At 60.1% G+C, this 17,507-nt stretch overlaps 1 protein-coding gene across 4 annotated transcripts; it reads left to right on the top strand.

Moving 5' to 3' along the window:
• Window positions 1-48: 48 nt before the first annotated feature.
• LOC102558466 (major facilitator superfamily domain-containing protein 8) lies at window positions 49-14,569 on the top strand. Of its 4 annotated transcripts, none has more exons than XR_009463537.1 (13): window positions 49-231; window positions 3,624-3,809; window positions 4,121-4,183; window positions 4,276-4,395; window positions 6,965-7,044; window positions 7,179-7,506; window positions 8,155-8,228; window positions 8,794-8,877; window positions 8,995-9,124; window positions 9,994-10,116; window positions 10,814-10,944; window positions 11,017-11,162; window positions 13,908-14,569. XR_009463537.1 is itself a non-coding variant. In XM_019478924.2 (13 exons), the coding sequence occupies exons 1-12, from the start codon at window positions 156-158 to the stop codon at window positions 11,101-11,103; spliced, it is 1,482 nt and encodes a 493-aa protein (XP_019334469.1). In that variant the 5' UTR covers window positions 49-155; the 3' UTR covers window positions 11,104-11,148; window positions 13,908-14,569. The 4 variants fall into 4 exon arrangements, 2 of the variants coding, with proteins under 2 accessions (XP_019334469.1, XP_019334468.1); XR_001372140.3 differs by having other exon boundaries at window positions 13,904-14,569; XM_019478924.2 differs by having other exon boundaries at window positions 11,017-11,148.
• The last annotated feature ends 2,938 nt before the right edge of the window (window positions 14,570-17,507 follow it).

Raw genomic sequence — 17,507 nt, 5'->3', positions numbered from 1 at the left:
TGCGGGGCGGAAGTGCAGGCTCGGGGCGGAAGGGCCACTCCGGGAGGGCGTTCCATGCTGGCAGTCCGTGTGCGCATGCGTGTGCCGGGGCTGGACCCCGGGCTCCCTGCTCCGCGCGGCCGGGCCCGGGATGGGGCGCTGAGCCGGGCGGGTGCATGGCCGACCCGCGGAGGAAGAAGCTGACCAGCGTCGCCATCGCGCTGCTCTTCCTCTCCGGGGGCATCGAGTACGGTGAGTGCCTGGCCCCGCCCCGCGGCTCCCGCTTCCCTTGGACCCATTTCGCAGGCGGGCACACTGAGGCCGGGCAGGATCCGGCCCGCGGGACGGTCCCCAGCCCTGGTGGTGGGTGCGAGCTGGCTCTCTGCTCCCCCCCGGTGTCTACAGACTGGAGCGAGGGATGTTTTTAAGGCCAAAAGGGGTCTTCTCAGACCTACTGTTTGACTTGTCGGGTCACGTGAGGTGCTGGGTCCTGGATCCTGAAATAATTCTTCCTCCTCCTGCGTTTTCACCCTTGTGACACGGCGGTCACTGGGTCTGCGGCGTTCTGCGCCCAGCCCGCAGGCCTGTCCTTGCGGGAGCGGAGCTGACTTTGCTGTTTCCTCGGTTAATATTTTACAAGGTGCAAGCTGAGCCTGCAGCTCGGGTAGGCCCGGGAGGAGCCCGTTCCTGCTCTTCGCACCAAGGATCTCCGAGTGCTGGGGGAACTGGTAGCCCAGCGGGGAGCAGGGCAGGAGCGTTGACTGTCCGGGAGCTCCCGACCGCTGCAGTCCTACCTCCTTCTAGGAGGAGGCTTCAAACCCAGCGGGGATTGGGGTCTGAGTGCCGGGAGAAGTGGTGGATTGCCAAGTTGTCCTTCCCTCGGGTCCTCTGGGTTCATCCCCCTGCTGGGAGCAGCCAAGGGCTCAGCAATGTTAATGCAGCAAGGACCAAGGGTGGATGCCGGAGCCGAGTGTCATTCCCCTGCCCTTGCCTGTCTCGCCACCTGGGAGAACGTGGCAAGTGCTGGCACTTGCGCGGCTTCGCGACATAAACCGATTCCCCGTGCAGAATCGGGCTGGGGGGAGGCGCAGTTGGCATTGGCCATTTGGCTTGTGAGGGCAGCCAGGCGAGAAGGTCTGTTGTTACGGGGCCTCACCCCACCGCACTGCACCTGGCAAAGCAGCTTTCCTTGGCAGCTGGGTGCTTCAAGCTGAGCTGACCGGTCCGGTGACGTGAGCCACTGGTGCCCTGGGGAGCGGAGCCAGGGAGCGTCTAACGAGGAGGTGGTGTTTGACATGGCAAGGGTTTGATTGAGGCACGTCAGTCAGCGTGCCGGTCCCAGGCTGCAGGGCCCAGCCTTGGCACCCTCTCACCTGCTTTCTGCCTTGTCTGAGCTTGCGCTTCCTTCGGTCTCTGCAGCTGTGGGAGTGCTCCGTGTTCCCGGATGTTTCTCACCCTTCCTTTTACTTCCCTTTGTGCCTCTGTGCTTCCCAGGGGTGTTGCCCTCACCCCTTCCTCCCAGAGTTGGGCTGCCTTTCCACAGCTGCTGTCTGGGGCATGGCCTCACAACTAAGATGAGCCCCTGCCTCCAAGAGCCGATGGCCCACTCTAATGAGCCCAGGTGTGGGGAAATGGGGAGAGGCAGGGACTCAGCCGGATTCTCCCTGCAGCTCAGCGGCAGGTGCAGGAGTCTGACTTGGGCGTCTTGTCTCCATGCCCGTCCCCTGGGCATGCCTGTCTGTGCTCAGAGCATGCTGGGAGGTGCTGGCTGGGGTCTGTGTCCAGCCGTGCCCCTTGTGCTATCACGTCGGCACCCACGCCGACATTCAAGCAAAAAAGGGTCCCAGGTACCCGGGGGTTACGCAGGCCAGGTGCAGACTGGAAAAATACGGGCCAAACCCATGGCTCATGTCCCACAGCTGGGAACACTGCGGGGTGTTCATAAATGTCGCTCGTCTTCCCAGCTTCTCCCATCAGCCCTGATCTCCTCCAGCATGAGTCAGCTCCACTCCTGCTGGCCCAGTGCCCAGCTGGGCCCTGTCCAAACTCACCTCTCCGCTCAACCCATTCCTGCCACTAGTCTTTGGTGACCCTTCTAGGTCTTCGCTCTACCCTCCTTGCCCTCTTGGGGTTTCCTCTGTTGAGTGAGCCCCAAGAACCCCTCATCTCCATGAACCCCACTTCTTGGTCTGTCTCCCTTCTGTATTCTCCTGGATGTCACCTGCCTAAGAACAGTAGGGTCTGGACTGAGATTCCCCCCCCACTAATTTACAGCAGCTTCCCTTTTCACCGAGGCATGGGGTCATCTCCAATGTCTTCCACGTCCCAACTTTGCCTTTTCTTTCTCCATGATCCAAGCATGCTCTGTCCCCCCTTGAGCTACCGCTTTGCAGTCCCTGCTCTCCCGTTCTCCGGGAATGTGGGAAACTGAGGCCCAGGGGTTAGTCAGTCCTTGGTTTATGTTGGATAGGGCCACAGAGCCAGCCCTGGTGCGTGGGCGGGAGGGTGCTGAGTCCTCCCAAAATGAGCAGGGGGTGGGGAGCTGCATGCGCTGCCAGCTCGTAGAGAGGAGGCCTCCAAGGGCAGCAAAAAGACTTTGAGCCAGGCAGATCTCTCTTTGAGCAGCCAGCTCCGTCGTTACAGAGGGAAGTAGGGCAAGGGTGAGCAGGCGGGGGCGGGCGACAGTGTTGCAGCACCTCTGTCCCTTGGGGGAAAGCAGGCAGGGGCGAGCTGAGCCTGGAGGGAGAAACTGGCCATGGGGCCTCCCTGCCTGACACCAGAGACCTGCCCTGGCCCTGCTCTTGGTGCCCAGGGTGACTTGGGGGCCTTTCTGCTTTCTTGGTCCTGGACCTGAAACTCCAGAGCTCCCTTGCAGGTGATCAGAGAGCAGTCCCTGAGCCGTGGGGCAGGGCTACCTCTCGGCTGCCTGCCGGGGACATCTGGAGTTGGCCGGTCGAGATAACCTGTGCTTTCAGGAATGGGAGGGTGTGGGGCAGCGCAGGGGGCAGTCCAAGGCAGGCTGGGGGGATCTGCCGCTAGCTGTACAGAGCTTTGTGGAGCTTTCTAGCTGTGCTGCCTTTGCAGGGGAAGCGACCTGGCCATGGCTGCTCTAATAGCATGTCCTATGCAAAACGTGCTGTCCTTTCCTACTCTTACTGCTGACCAAATGCCTCAGGATATGCCAGGATATGATGGACTAGCCAGGTGCAGCCTGAGAGGGGAGGCTCTGAGCAGGCAGGGGCATTGCGGGGGTCCCCATGTCTCTGGGAAGCCAGTGCTGTCTCCTGGGGGAGAGGGAAGGACTAGGAGAGCTCGCTGTGGCTGCGGAGGGTCTGTCTGCATGGCTGATGCTTCGCCTTGCTGTGCCAGGCATCAGGAGAAGCCATCCAGCTGCCCCAATGGCTGGATCAGCTGAGGTGGGCAGGGTGGGACCCCCAGATGGTGAGTCTCAGGGACCCAGATGGCCTTTGCTGTCCTTGTCACTGGTCAGCCCATGCCAGTTTGGGGGGTGGTGGTCAGGAGCTGGGTGGCCTGGCGTTGTGCTGAGATGATCCAGGATCAGGCTCAGTATCGGTGTGGGGTGTCCTGGTAGGACTCAGCCTGGGGCTGTCTCTGACTGTCTGTCTGTCTTCCTTGCCTGCCAGCGGTGATCCTGCCAACCATCTGGGCCTACCTGCAGACTCTCCATGCGGAGCCGTACTTCCTGGGCCTGGGGATTTCTGCCTTCAGCCTCACTGGCCTGCTGGCAGGGCCCCTCTTCGGGCTCTGGTCGGACCGCACCCAGCGCACCAAAGCAATCATCCTCTTCGCCAACACGTTCGAGATTGCAGGTGAGGCCGTGAGAGCAGACTGGGGGGGACCTTGTAGTTCAGATTCCAGCCCTCCCTGAGGGAAGACAGCAGCGCCACATTTTATATGCAGCGGCTGAAACTGCGTGGCCCGTGGGAAGGCCCATGGTGCAGTGTGGGACCCGCACACGGGCCTGTGGGGTTGTCCACAGCCTGCGGTCACGCATGCATCCTGTGACACGTACCCCATGTTGCTGGTTCTGGGGAGCTGTCTCCGGCTGCCTCAGCCCCATGGGCTGTCTCGTTGCACCTTCCTCTCTGCGTTACCTGTTGCTCTTGTGTCCCCGATTCAGGGAATTTCATGTACTTCATGGGCATCTCCAAATGGCTTCTTCTGGGCAGCCGGCTTGTGGCAGGTAAGAGCTAGAGGCATCCAGGCCTGTATCCTAGGGGCTTTAGGTGCCTGTGCCATTTCTCTCACCCCTGGCCCTGCACATTTCTGTCGTAGGTGTCGGGACAGGAGCAGGTGCCTCCATCTTTGGGTACCTCACTCGCTCCACCACCTCGCAAGAGCGCGCTACGGTGTTTGCAGTGGTCATGGCATGTCGGCAGGTCGGACTGTTGATTGGTAAGAGCCTCCTTTTTGCTGGACCAGGTGGAGGGTCTGGAAGAGGGAGCACGAGCTGCACAGAACTGGAGGAGCTGTCCGAGCTCAGCAAGATGGAGTTCGATAGAGAAGTGCAGGGGGCTGCCTGGGAGGAGAAATCCAAGGGTGAATACGAGACTGGGGAGAGCTGGTGAGGCAGCAGGACTGCAGCGTAGGACCCGCGGGGGCACTGAACAGGAGGCTGTGGCATGGGGCTGTGGAGGGAAAGACTGGTCTTATTCTGAGAAGCGCAGGAGAACCCGCATCATTCGTACCGCGGTGGCTGACAGCTTTGTGTCAGACATAGAGAGCTTTTGTCCCAAAGGCTGCTGTTGCACTTAAAAGTGGGTTTTTAAACCTACCTAAGAATTGACACAACACTCAGTTGATTAATAGCATAAAGGCTTGCTTTAATAACTACCAACAAGCTACAAAACTGACTGACAAAAAAGACTCTTGCCCAATATAAAACGAGCTATTACAGAAAGTCCTAATATATATTTAGCTGCATCAGTGTTTTCTTCCCAACGCAGGCAGGGGAGCTAGTCCAGTCTTGCAGCCTTTACTCATGGGCCAGGTGCAGGATGGCTTCTTGATCTTTTCTGGGTTGCACACCTTGCTGGCAGTTCGGTCTCGCTTTTTATACTGTTTTAATTGTAGGCTCAGCCTCAAAGCATTTTTCCTTGATGGTTGGTTGATTAAAGTCCGAACAGAACAGGGAGGAAAAGGGCGACCTTCATGTTACAATTGTTAAACTGCCTGGCTTCTGTTTTTGGATTTGTCTAGGTGTGAAGACTTGTGTTTCTCGCAGCTACTGAAGTTATGGGTCAGTTAAATGTGACGAGTCTTGAGTAGCTAAACAGGATGCCTAGAGGCATTGGTTACCAGACCCGTTTTGGGGTATTTGTTTATCAGTGGGGCAAATTTGCAATAGCTTGTACTGGTGATGGTCTATCTACAACACTTCAGACAGACATTGAATGATTGAGACATTTGTAATGCCTTAGACATTGGATGCATGTTTTGAGAACTATGAGGATGTCCTGTACAGGACATCTTTCCTGTATTCAATACACTTTTTACAGGTTTTGCTTGAAATGCATGTTTAGTCTTTTGTTTTCTTTAGTTGCTAGTTCAGTTGAAATGTATATGTAGTTTCCTTGCCTTCTCTAGTTATGCTGGCTCAGCCTCTTCCTTGCTTTCTGAGCTTGGAGACGCACATGTGATGTGTACGTCAGGTCTTTGCCAACAATTTTCCTTTTAGAGGAACCATCACTCTTGTTATTTTATGGCATGGGTCTGGTATTGGGTGCCACAAGCTCCACTGTCTCTGCGCCTTAATAGGTTGCAGCCATTGTGGAGACTTGATTTATCTTGTGGCAGGCTTGTCACCACAACCCAGTCTTGCCCCAGCCACTGTCTTGCATTTTTGTGCAAGAGACACTTTCCAAGCTTTCACAGCCAGCAGTTGCTTCTCCACCCAGCTGGAGCACAGCTGCATCCTGCAGAGTGCCTTGGAGGAGCAGCGCCCTGGGCAATACAAGCCGCAGCAAACAGCTCGAGTGCCTCAGGGGCCCTGTGCAGCTGTTTGCTGTGCCTCTCTTGACCCCTGGTTACTTGGCAGGTCCTTCTCTCGGCCAGGGGTCAGGAAGGAACCTGACTCTGCAGAGCCTCTGGGGTCGGCTGGGCTAACAGGGGCATCGTTTGTCAGAGGTGTTAGCTCCTCTTGGTGCTGGTGAGGCCTCGGCTGGCGTCCTGCATGCAGTCCTGGGTACTGCTTTGAGAGGTGGAGGTGCTGGAGATGGTCTGGAACTGAGATCAGGAAGGCTGAGATGTTTAGGAAAGCCCATCTAGGAGGCTAAGCAAGTGGGGGTCTAGGGATGGGAGGATGGCAGGGGCCTTAAGGCTCCTGGGGCATTAGGGCTGCCCTAGGCAGGAGGGGGATGCACTGTTCCTCACATCCCCCCAGGGCAGGGTGGGGGGGAATCGGTTTAGCAGATTTGGGGCCGGGAACAGCACGGTACTGGAGCAGGCTGCCAAGGGAGGGGGCAGGGGAGCCTTGCACGTGCAGGCTTGGACAGACCTCTGACAGGGTTGGTCTGGACATCCTTAGCCTTACCTCAAAGCCAGGGAGGTGTTTGTGTGTATGCATTTGGGGGGCCGAGGCTCTGCTTGACCAGCTCTCGGGGTTTGTGGCAGGCGCCTCCTGAACGCTGTTCCTGACCATGTGCTGCAGGATGAAGGGTGGGCCTGGGACCCTGGCATTTCTTGGGTGGGGATGGGGGCAGTGCTGGGTGCAGGGTGGCTGTGCCTCTCTTGCGGAGGGGATTCGCTTGCTGGGTCCTTTGCAGAGGGTTTCCTGCCAGAGCACTGAGCGCTTGGCAGTTTGAGGCAGTGAGGGAAGGGGAGGGGGTGCCCGTCAGGGTAGAAACACCCTTAGTGGCTGGCCTTGCCCCTCCTGCCCTGGGGTGCGTGGTAGCAGGGGGGCCCAGCCCTCCTTGCCCTCTGGTTTCCTCCCAGTGCCTCTGACCCGCTGTCTGTCTGCACCTAGGACCTGCCTGTAACCTCTTCCTGCGGCTCTGCAACTTCCGTCTGGGGCCCTTTGAGGTCAACAAGTTCACATCCCCTGGAGTGAGTCTCTGGGGGTCTTGGTCCTGGGCTTCTGGCGATGGGGAGGATGTACAGAGCTCTGAGGGGCCCTGGGGACCCTGGCAAGAGGCCACAGAGGCTCTGCTATCCGTCCTTCTGTCCCTGTGTCCACACAGCTCTTCATGTGCTTGCTGTGGATCCTGCTCCAGTTCATCGTCATGGCCATGTACTATGACCTGCCGCCCTCAGCCCACCTGCAGCGTGCGGCCCTTGTGCCACAGGAGGAGGAGGAGGAGCCCTTGGTGCCTCATGATGCTGGCCTGGAGGAGGGGGCTGAGAACAGCCGCTATGGCAGCACCGGCTCTGACCTGCAAGCAGCTACCCCCAGCGGTCCTGACCCCCATGCAGGGGATGAGTACCGCTACGTGCCCAATGGACACCTGGCCGAGGAGGAGGCCCGGGACAAGGGGAAGAGCCAGCTCCAGAATTTAAGCACCATGAAGGGTGAGTGTCCATGGCCTCAAGGGGGTCCTGGCAGTTGCCTGGGGGGAGCACAGTAGTGGCCCTCCCTGTACAGCTCCTTGGCCTGGGCATGTGCCAGTGGTCCTGGGGATGGTGCCCACAGCCAAGTGTCTCCATGGACACACGTGTTGAGCATGGGGTGTGGCAGGCAGGGGTGTGCTTGCCCCAGAGGCCACCTGAGTTGAGGCAGCGATGGGTTTCGTGGGGAGAGGAGGTGTACCCAGAGGACCACCCCCCCGCACCTGAGCTTGGGGCCCTATTGTGCTGGGTGCTGCCCATTCACATTGTAAGAGTCAGGCCCTGCCCCAAAGACAGGCCAAGGACAGGGGAGAGCCTGACTCAGCTTCTACTGGGTGCCTGAAGCCCACCAGGAAATGGGAGACTCTCCCTTGAGTCCGCCAGAAGCAGGGCTTGGCCTGAAGGGACTGGGCCACGTGGGGTGGTGGGCCAGGCTGGGATCGAGCCTGCAGCTCTGATGGTGCCCTCAGTAGCCGGTGGATGCCGGGAGCATGATCTGTCAGCCCAGCGTGGCAGGGGCTCACGGTTGTGGAGTGGTGTCGTCCTTGAAGCAGCTGTGACGGGAACCAGGCACATCCAAGTGTCTCCATGTCCTGCCTGCTGTCTTTGCAGAGTACCTGCGGGAGGAGGTGGTGGTTTTGCTCACTGCCCAGTTCATCACGCTCTTCAACCAGACAGCCCTGGAGGTGAGGAGCAGGGCGCTGCAGGCAGCTCCCACCCTTCAGCACCCACTCAGGCAGGCTCTTCTCCAGAGCTGGGGTGGGGGTGCCTTGGGGTCCCAGCCCCACTCAGAGCCACCCTGGGGTACGTATAGGAAGGATGGGACATCTTCTCTAGCCCCTCTGAGGTTCTGGATGTGATTGTGGGGGAGCCGGCATCTGCTCTTGCCTCTGCTTGGTGTCCTGGACTCCTTCCAGCACCCAGCTGCGGGGGGTGAGGATGCTTCTCTCACCTGTGGTGGGGGGCTGGTGGCGGGCTCTGAGCCCCTGGCTCCTGGAGACCTGCCTGGTGAAAGTCTCCTTGTGGGGCAGGATGTGGCCATGCCCAGGCAGCAGAAAACGCTGTCTTGGGCAGGGGAGCCCCAAGGCTTGGCCGCACGGCTGAGCAAGGCTAGGCAGCCTGCCGGGGAGGGCAGTACCTATTACCTGTCCACACCATGGGCACTGCTGCAGGCAGGCTCCTCAGACCCTCCACTGGAGCGTGGCACCTGCCCTGCTGTGGAGGAGCCCTCATGCATCTGTCTCTCTCCAGACCATGGTGACCCCCATCACCCAGCGCTACCTGAACTTCGGGGAGCTGGAGAACAGCATCATGTACTTCCTGTGTGGCATTGAGGTGAGACAGATACTGAACCCCAGGGTGGGGCATTGTGGGGGGCTCATGGTCCTTCCTTCTGTCCTAGCTCTGTGCCAGGGTCCCCACGTGTTAACCCCACTCCCCTCCCTGCCCCAGGTGATCTGTGGCTTCTTCCTGGTGCGCTGTCTCAGCACGCGCCTCCCCGACCGTGTCATCCTCGTCCTGGGGCTCATCATCTGCAATGTGGCCTGTGTCTGGTGCTTGCTGTTTTTGGCTCGGCCCCAAGGTAACTTGCAGGGGCCTGTGTTTGTTCCCTGCGGCCAGAGGTGGGGAGGGTCCCACCAGCCCTGCAGAGGATGCTGTGGGGTGCCTGGTGTCTGGTGGGCTGGCCCAGCAGGCTCCATATTGCAGGGCAGCAAGGGGCTGCTGCTTGCTGCAGGCGTGGCTGCATCCCCTGCTCCCAGCCTCCTCCAGCCCCATCAGGGTCCCTAAAGCAGGTGAAAATCCCCTGCCACTTCCCCTTCTTTCTTAGAGGTGCATGCTTGTCCCCCTGCAAACTCCCCTGTCTGCTGCTGCTGCTTTCTCAGGGGCTGGGTCAGGTCTGGGCTCAGAGTAGTTCCTCCCCCCCGCCCCATGCGGTTCCCTTGGAGCAGGCAGAGGGAAGGGGCAGCCCTGCCCATCACTGCTGCACCTGTCCCCTCCCCAGCGGCGTGCAGCCCCCCACAGGCGGGAGGGGCTGTGATGCTTCCACGGCTCCTGGGACACAGTGGCAGCAGCAGGTTGGGGACTGGAAGGAAGAAGAAGAGATGGGTTTGCCTCTGAGAAGGGAATGGGCACCTTTACCTGCTTTAGAAACTTCAAAATGCCACTGCACCCACCTCCATACAGCCCCCTGTCTCGATGTGCAGCAGAGGCATTCCCAAGGGAGAGGATGTAAGGGTGGGCTTCATCTGTTCTTTTGCTCCATGGCTAAAGGTGGCAGTAGCTGGCACAAGGTAGCCTGGGGGGAATGTGCCAGGGGCTTAGCTGTCTACTGCACAACCTGTAGGCCCTGGCTTGAGGTCCCTGAGGGGAGTGCCCAGGGCTGGCTGTGGCTCCCAGGGGTCTGGAGGCTTCTCCACCCTTGACTGACTCTTTTGTCTGCTGTGCCTGCAGGGAGCTTTGGCGTCCTGCTGGGAGAGCTGGTGGTCGGGGTGTTCTTGCAGGTCCTGGGGCTCCCCTTTGTGGCCGTCTCCCAGGTCTCGCTCTTCTCCAAGGTGACAGCCGAGAGGACACAGGGTGAGTTGTGGTCCATGGGTTTCCCCACACTGCGTGGCACAGTTGCTCGACAACCCCACCATCATTGCCTCTTCTCGGTGGACCCCTCCCCCAGAGTTCAGGCATCTGCGCCCCCTTTGCGCCCAGGTGCCATGGTGAGGGCAGTAATGCACTCAGACCTTCAGGAGGATGCTCCGGCCCTCCCACCCCCTTCGCTTAGGGTCTTCCTTCTCCAGGCATGCCTGGTTTGTGCCCTGGGGCTCTGTGCTGGGGCCTGGCTTCAGCCTCAAGGAAGCCAGCAGCTGGGGAAGCATCAGGGAGACGGTCTTCATCTCCCTTTGTCAGCAGGCTCCCAGGGGGATGCTCCCTCCTTATCCAAATGCACTGCAGCTGGGCTCTCTCAGCAGGGCTCACTGCTCCCTCTTCAAGGGACGGACCTCCCTGTTATGCCCTTGTAGCCAAATCTTGTCCTGCTCGCAGACCTGTGCTGATCCCCACCTTCACAGACCACTCCCTACATGGCACCCTATTGAGTGCAAGGTGACAGGATCCGAGCATCCTTTGGGTCAGGCCAGCCTCGCAGCTCACAGTGTTGATGCAGCAGTATTGCCTAATCTCCCTTGGGTTAAACCCATGTTGCTTTTTACCCTGCTTCTGCTTCCAGCCTCCCCGCTTCCAGACACAGGGTCTAACCCTTTGTGCTTTTCGCCCGCTGCAGGGTTCAGTCAGGGGCTGCGGCGCTCAGTGGGGGGAGTGGCCACCATCCTGGGCCCGCTGTGGGCTGGAGGCCTGACTGACAACCTCTTCATCATGCTGGGGGTGATGATGGGCCTACTCAGCCTGCTGACGGTGAGCATCTCCCACCCACCCTGGCTCTTTGATCCTGTGAACTGCTTGCTGATGGCTTTTCTGCTCCCACAGGTGATGGTCGGGCTCTCGTACACCTACTTGGTGGAGCCGCCCAGGGGCTACCTGTCGGAAACGTCCCAGGAGGAGCCAAGCTCGTGACCTCTGACCCCTCCATGGGCTGCCAGGGGGACAGCTCAGACTGAGGTGAGGTTGTTAAGGTGAGAGCACATGGGGGGGCTCTGAGTCAAGCATGCCATTGTGTCTGGGGGGGCTGGCAGGAGCCCAGCAGCCCCTGCTCCAGGCTTCAGCCAGGCAGAGCAGTGCAGCTGTCTCCTCCTGGAGGTGCCTGAGTAGGAGGGGGTTTAGGATCACCCCTATAAAATCTCTCCTGTCTGTCTCAAGCAGGAGTTGGATTAGATGACTTCTGGAGGTCCCTTCCAGCCCTGCTTCTCTGTGATACAGAATTGTGTGACGATGGCAGAGAGCACGCAGCAGTGACAAGCTTCAGGCTCCCAGTGTGGGCTGCTATCACCGCTCTGCTGCATGGAATCATAGAGAAGTGAGGCTGGAAGGGACCTGCAGAGGTCATATCTAGTCCAGTGACTCTGGCAGGGTCACCCTTCCCAAACCATCCCATACAAATACATCATCTAACCGCTTAGTAAAACTATCGGCAACCTTGATGCAACACAAGACATCGCACCTGAACCTGCCACAGGTAAAGCAGGGAACCACAGCAGTCAATGTCCTGCTTCTGTATGCTGAAGAGATCCCACGTAAAAGCTATGCCTCCTGCTACAGAGGAAGGTAGAAACCTCCCCAGTCTGTGCCAGTCTGACTAGGGGGTAAAATTCCTTCCTGACACCAAATGTGGCATCGGTCTGACTGTGAGTGGAGGGTCAAGACCCTCTAGCCAGGAACCTCTGGGTTTAAGTCTCAGCAGGAGCACTGGCACAGCCCAGTCAGAGTCCCCAGCCTTGTGTGCAGCCAACACCCAGTTCCTCTGAGGGAGGCTTAAAACCCCCCTGACACATCTGGCAGAAAGGTGGGGAGGGGGTAACCAACAAAGCCCAGACGCATGAGCAATACCCTTAGTAGAGCTTGGGCACAGCTACACCTGGATCGTCCCCACCAGTGGCTGTCCAGCCTCTCCTTGAACGCCTCGAGCGATGGAGAGCCTGCAGCTTCCCTGGTGTCTATGCCACTACCTCCTTGCTTTAACAGTGAAGCAGCTTTTCCTGGGATCCAAGCTAATCCCACCTTGCTGCAACTTCAAGCCAAGGTGGTACAAACACCTAGACCAGGTTTATCAAAATCTGTTGGCAGCCAGAATATAGGAGGGAGCTTAGGACATTGCCGAAGGAGCAATGCCACTGGCACCCATGGAGGGTTTTTAATCGGAAGCATTCACAGCTGAAGGTGGATGTACTTGTCCTAACACCCTTAACTCTGCCCTCCGCCTTGTTCTGGAGGTAGTGTCAATCCTGCCTCTGATTCCCTGAGATGTCTGTTGCCTATCCCCTTCCCTTGCTCTGTACGACAAACCTCCCAGCCCTGACGTCCGAGTCACAGCCTCCTTCCAGGTCACCTTCCCATTACCCAGCCAGGCCACACCAGGTAGGTGAGGAGGAAACGTGTCCACTCTGGAAGGAGCACTGATCTGCAGTGGCTGGGCTAAGAACAGCTGCAGGAGCAGGGGGTGGCAGGGTAGTGAATGCCATTCCTATCTTTAGAAAAGGCTTTTGGGCTGACTGGAGGAATTACAGCCCTGGAAGTGCCGCAGCTGTGCCCGGCGAGCTGGGGAAACCAGCGTTCAAACAGCCCATTTGTCTGTCAGTCTCTCATCTGGTCTTAGTATGTGGAAGTGTCCGGGGATGAGTGGATGAAGGAGAATGGCTTGACACAATTGATTCAGCTTTCTAATGGCCCCCACAGGATCTATGAAAGATGAGCAGTGAGGAACTCGGTGTCGCCCTCTGCCAACATCTGGTTAAGCGGCAGAATAAACGGGTCTGTTTACTTGCTGGCAAACGGCTGACAGCAGCAGTCCTGGTTTTGCTTCAGCGTTGATAGTGTTTGCCCCATGGTGGCAAAATCTACCATTGCTGAAATGTTGAGGGACCTGAGGAGGCTGTGAGGAATGGCAGAGGCCTGGTGCCGCTCAGTGCACGAGTAGGGTGAGGATGGAGGAGAACCATGAGGTGAGACCAGCCGAAAGAAAAAGCTGGAGCTGCTGTGGAGGGTTTTGACAGCCTGATACAGGCTCAGTGTTGGGGGTGCTGGTCGTGCTGTGGACAGCTGGGTGAAGCCCAGCTGCCTGGCCCGATGGGTAAATGAGGGGGTGGGAAGAGTGGAGGCCCAGACTTGCTCCCCTGGGCAGAGGACAGGGCTGTTAACTCAGGATAGAGGGGGCTGTGACTAGCAGCTGTCCAGTCAAGGCCCAGTTGGCTGGGTGGAAGCTCCTTGCTGCAGCAGGGGAGCAAGGAGGCATCAAGGAAGGGCAGGGGCGGCCAGCTGCGTGCATGTGCCCTGGCTGCCCCAGGAGGTTGTGGGGCCCATAAGGCTGGCAGGACACAGAGAGGGGCTGGGCACGTGTGAGGGTGACGAGGGTCCCTAGTCCGAGCAGGTGGAGAGACAATGCCTCTGGCTTTGGGACTGGGTTTAAGCCACATCATTCCAGGCCTGGCCCCAGACGCACACCTTCCCCCCGGGCAGTGGACGCTGGGGTAGATGGGCTCGGGGTCTGGGAGTCCCCGTTTTCACCTTGACCATTCACCTACGCCCCCTTGCACTCCTTCCCCCTCCCACAGCTCCCAGTCACTAGTCCACACAACATGGGTCCGATCCAGCCCCAGGCTTCTGCCTCACACTAGGCCTGGCACTGTGCCACCCCCACCCCCCACCTTAGTGGCTCCTGGTTGTGCGGGTCCACCCTAACTTTCCCCCCCTCTTCTCTCAGGCAGGTCTTGCTCCGGCTGGCACTGAAGACCCGTGGGTCCCAGCCTGTTACCCTGGGGCTGCTCCCCTTCTGGGCAGGGGACGGCAGAGTGGGACCAGAGCTCACATCCTTCTGAAGAGCATCAGTGCTGTCGAAATGGGGGAGCCCCCTCCCTGTTCTTCTGGACTGGCACCCCCTGCCCCCATCTCTCCTGGGTGACACTCCTCCCCTTCTCCCCATGCCAACGGGGCCACAGCTGCCTGCTGCCTCTGGATGGAGGGCAGGATTCCCTGGTGGAGAAGACAAAGAAGAGGTGCTTCTGGCCTCTGTGTGGGCAGCTGCAGGTGCTGAGCCGTGGACCCAGTGGGTGCAGGTCTCTGTCTTTGGTGCTGGATGCCTCTCCCAGGCTGAGCTGCTCCTGGGGGCTGTAGGTGGCTGGGGACTGCCTGCTCATGCCAGGGCTGTGGCATCCATGGTTAGCAAACTGGTGTTTCCTCTATCTTTTCACCCTGGGCATTTCCCAGTGTTCCCACCTCTGGCTCCAGGTGGGGGGCTGCTCCCCCCCCACTCCGCGCTGGCGGGGGTGGGTGAGGGAGGGCTGGGCTCCACTCCCCCTGTCTCTGTGTCTGTAACGTGCGTGCGTATGCGTGTGTGTGCAGAGATCAGAATAAACCCAGGTTAAGTGGCCAGGTGGCTGTGGGGCTTCATCCTGCCAGGTTGCCATGAGGGTCCCTGCCCCATCTCTGGTGCACCGGCTCTGTCCGACAGGGCCAAGGTGGGGTCCAGAGGGGGAAGCAGGTGGGTGGGAGAGCTTGGGGGGGTCTCAGAGAAGCCTAGTGCAGCCTATGCATCTCATGCTGCTGGCGTGGGGTGTGTGGGGGAAGCCTTGCAGTGGCTGCAGGGCTGGTCTGAGCCATTCCTGTGCCAGCCATAGGGTGAAGGAGGGCAGTGTCTTGCTGGAAGGAGCTTGGGCAGGGTGCAAGGCTGAGTCTTTCAGGTCCAGCTGGGGGCACAGATCCCTCTGCAACCCCTGGTGCTGCTGAGTTGGGGCAGGGGCAAGCCCCCGGGCACCGGGTTCAGCTGGCAGCACTGGGTGAGCTGGGGCAGGCTTGGGAGAGTCCTCCCTGAGGCATGCACAAGTTTCTCTGTGGCCCTGGGTGCTGGTTCTGGCTGTGGTTGGTGTCTCAGCTCCGTGCTGGTGGCAGGGTGAGCAGAGCACAGACTTGCCCCTGGCGGGGCAGGGCAGGGGCTGGTGGAACTGGCTGGAGCTGACCAAGCAGCTGAGCTGCCCAGTGCCAGGTAGGACTGCCAAACCCTGGATGCTGTTGGGCAGGGAGGCGGGTGAGACTCAGCGCAGGCCCGGATGGGCAGGGGGTTGAGCACCGCCTGCTCGGGAGAGGCAGCGTGGGAAATGTGGGTGCTGGAGCCCTGGGGTAGTGAGGCTGTCTGGCATGGTGTATCCATGTGGGGATGCCCAGACTGGGCTCCACACCCCCGACATGGGACCAGCGGTCGAGGGAGTTGCTGTTAGAGCTGAGGAGCAGGGTGCCAGCGTCCAAGTCCCGGGCTTGGCTTTGCACCACGGGCGATGCCTGCACCCCTCTCTCTCCAGCTAGCATCACCCAGTGGGTGCCGTACCCGCCAAGAACCAGCACAGGGGGGCATCAGGGGTTGCTACATGGTGCACTGTGTGCCCCCTCCCTGCTGGCCTCCCCTATCTCTGCTCTGTGTCCCTGTCAGGCGGACTTGCCCCACTGGGGTAAACTGAGCTAGGTGGCAGCCTGTAAGGCCGTAAGGTCTCTCCCAGTGCGCTGGGACTCGGCCCCCTCCCTGCTGGTCACTTGCCCTGCTCCCTACCAGCACCCCGCTGCAGGGGCGAGCTGCTCCCAGCACACAGCCATCTTTGCTTTGGCAATGGGGGGGAGTGAAATGGGGGTGCACTGGCTTGCAGGGTCTTGGGTTGAGGGGGTTTGGCTGCAGCACTGGCAAGGCTGTGCCGCCAGAGGGCACTGCGGCACTGCAGATGGCTGCCAGTGCAGGGGGGGGCAGCCCAGGGCTCATGGAGGCTGGGACCCAGACTGGTGCCTGTGCCCTGAGTCTGCTCCCTGTCGCTGTGGGGCAGGACCACGCTTGGCTTTTCCCTGCACTGGGCCCTTCCCCGCTGCAGCCTGGGCTAGAGCTTGGCAATTGGGCACAAGGGGCACGAGCGTGCAGGTCTCAGCTGGGCCCTGTGCGAGAAGCAGGGGTTGGGGGTTGGCATAGGGGCATCTGAGTGGAGGTGACGCCAGTCCTGCTCCTGGGAGGAAGGGACCCGAGTTAACTTCCCTGGGGCTGGGGCTGGGGCAGCTCAGGTGGTAGCAGCTTGGGGCTGGCATGCAGATAGACCCCAGGCCCAGATGCCATGGGGATGGGCTGGAGGGCACCATCCTGCTCTATGGGTCTTTTCCCAAGGACTGTAACACTGCCTGGGAAGGCTTGGGTCCTGCCCTGGCACCTGGAGGCGGGGGTCCTGGGCTGTGCCAGGCTGGGTTCCCCCCGCTCCAGGTGGGGCATGCTCCTGGGGACATGGCGGGGGGGAAGGAGGGTGCTGCCCTCCTTTCCCCATTCGATGCCCCTCCCCAGCTTGCCCTGCCGTTCACCCTTCCTATCCAACCCTGTGCAGTTGCTAAATATAACCTTGGTGGCAGGCGGGGGCTGGGGGGCGCGCGAAGAACATGCCGACTCTCGTCACCCGGTGGCCTGCAAGTGAACCGGAAGGCCGGCTGATCCGGGCGGGCGCGGACGGCGGGCCCACGGCAGCCCCGCGGGGCACCCCGCTACTTGGCATCTGGTCAGGAGAAATGCGGGGTTGAAAGTTCAGCCTCGCCACCCCCCCATACACTCCCCCCACCCCCCCAAGCAGTCTCCTTCCTCCGTCCCTTTTGCTCCGCTCCATCTGGCGTTAACCCGTCTTCCCCCAGCTGGCACGAGACCCGATGCACTGTGGGTGGGGAGGGCATGCCGTGTGCCCCAGCTGGAGCGCCCAGGCTGCCCTGCTAGGAAGCTCCATGTGTGGGTGACGGGGGTCTGAGGGGTCCCTGGTGTGTCCGTCCCAGGCTGGAGGGCCAGTGGTGATGCTCGCAAGGGCAGAGACCTGCAGTTGGGCGTTGGGAAAGCTGCCAGTGAGAAGTGTCTGGACATGGCACAGAGCAGCAAGGTGGCTGAGGCTGGAGAGCCGCTGATTGCTCTTGCCAGATGCCTGGTGCTGACAAAACGTCTCTGCCCCGAAGGTGGGGATGCCCTGGGTGTGCAGTTCAAGGCAAAGGCTGGGATGTCCCAGGTGTGCAGGTCGAGGTGACAAGCCCGTGATGTATGGGTGGTAGAGGTCAGGTGCCAGGCAAAGGGGAGCGGGAGCTGACGCTGGCTTTGGAGGGACATCTGGGGCAGGGGAAGGATGGTGGCATGGGTGCTGGACACAGCGGGAGGACGTGGGTGCCAGGCAGTGGGGATGTGCAGTTCACGGCGGGGTCACCCTGCAGCACAGCTGCGGAGGCAGGCCCGGCTCAGCCCGGCTCCCAATCCGCTCACGCTTAATTCGTTTGGACGTCGGCTGCGATGGCAGTTGGCTCCAGGCTCAACCTCCCGA

This window comes from Alligator mississippiensis, chromosome 7, assembly GCF_030867095.1.
Source record: "Alligator mississippiensis isolate rAllMis1 chromosome 7, rAllMis1, whole genome shotgun sequence".
Lineage (NCBI taxonomy): Eukaryota > Metazoa > Chordata > Crocodylia > Alligatoridae > Alligator > Alligator mississippiensis.
This window is presented reverse-complemented; position numbering and strand designations above follow the sequence as displayed.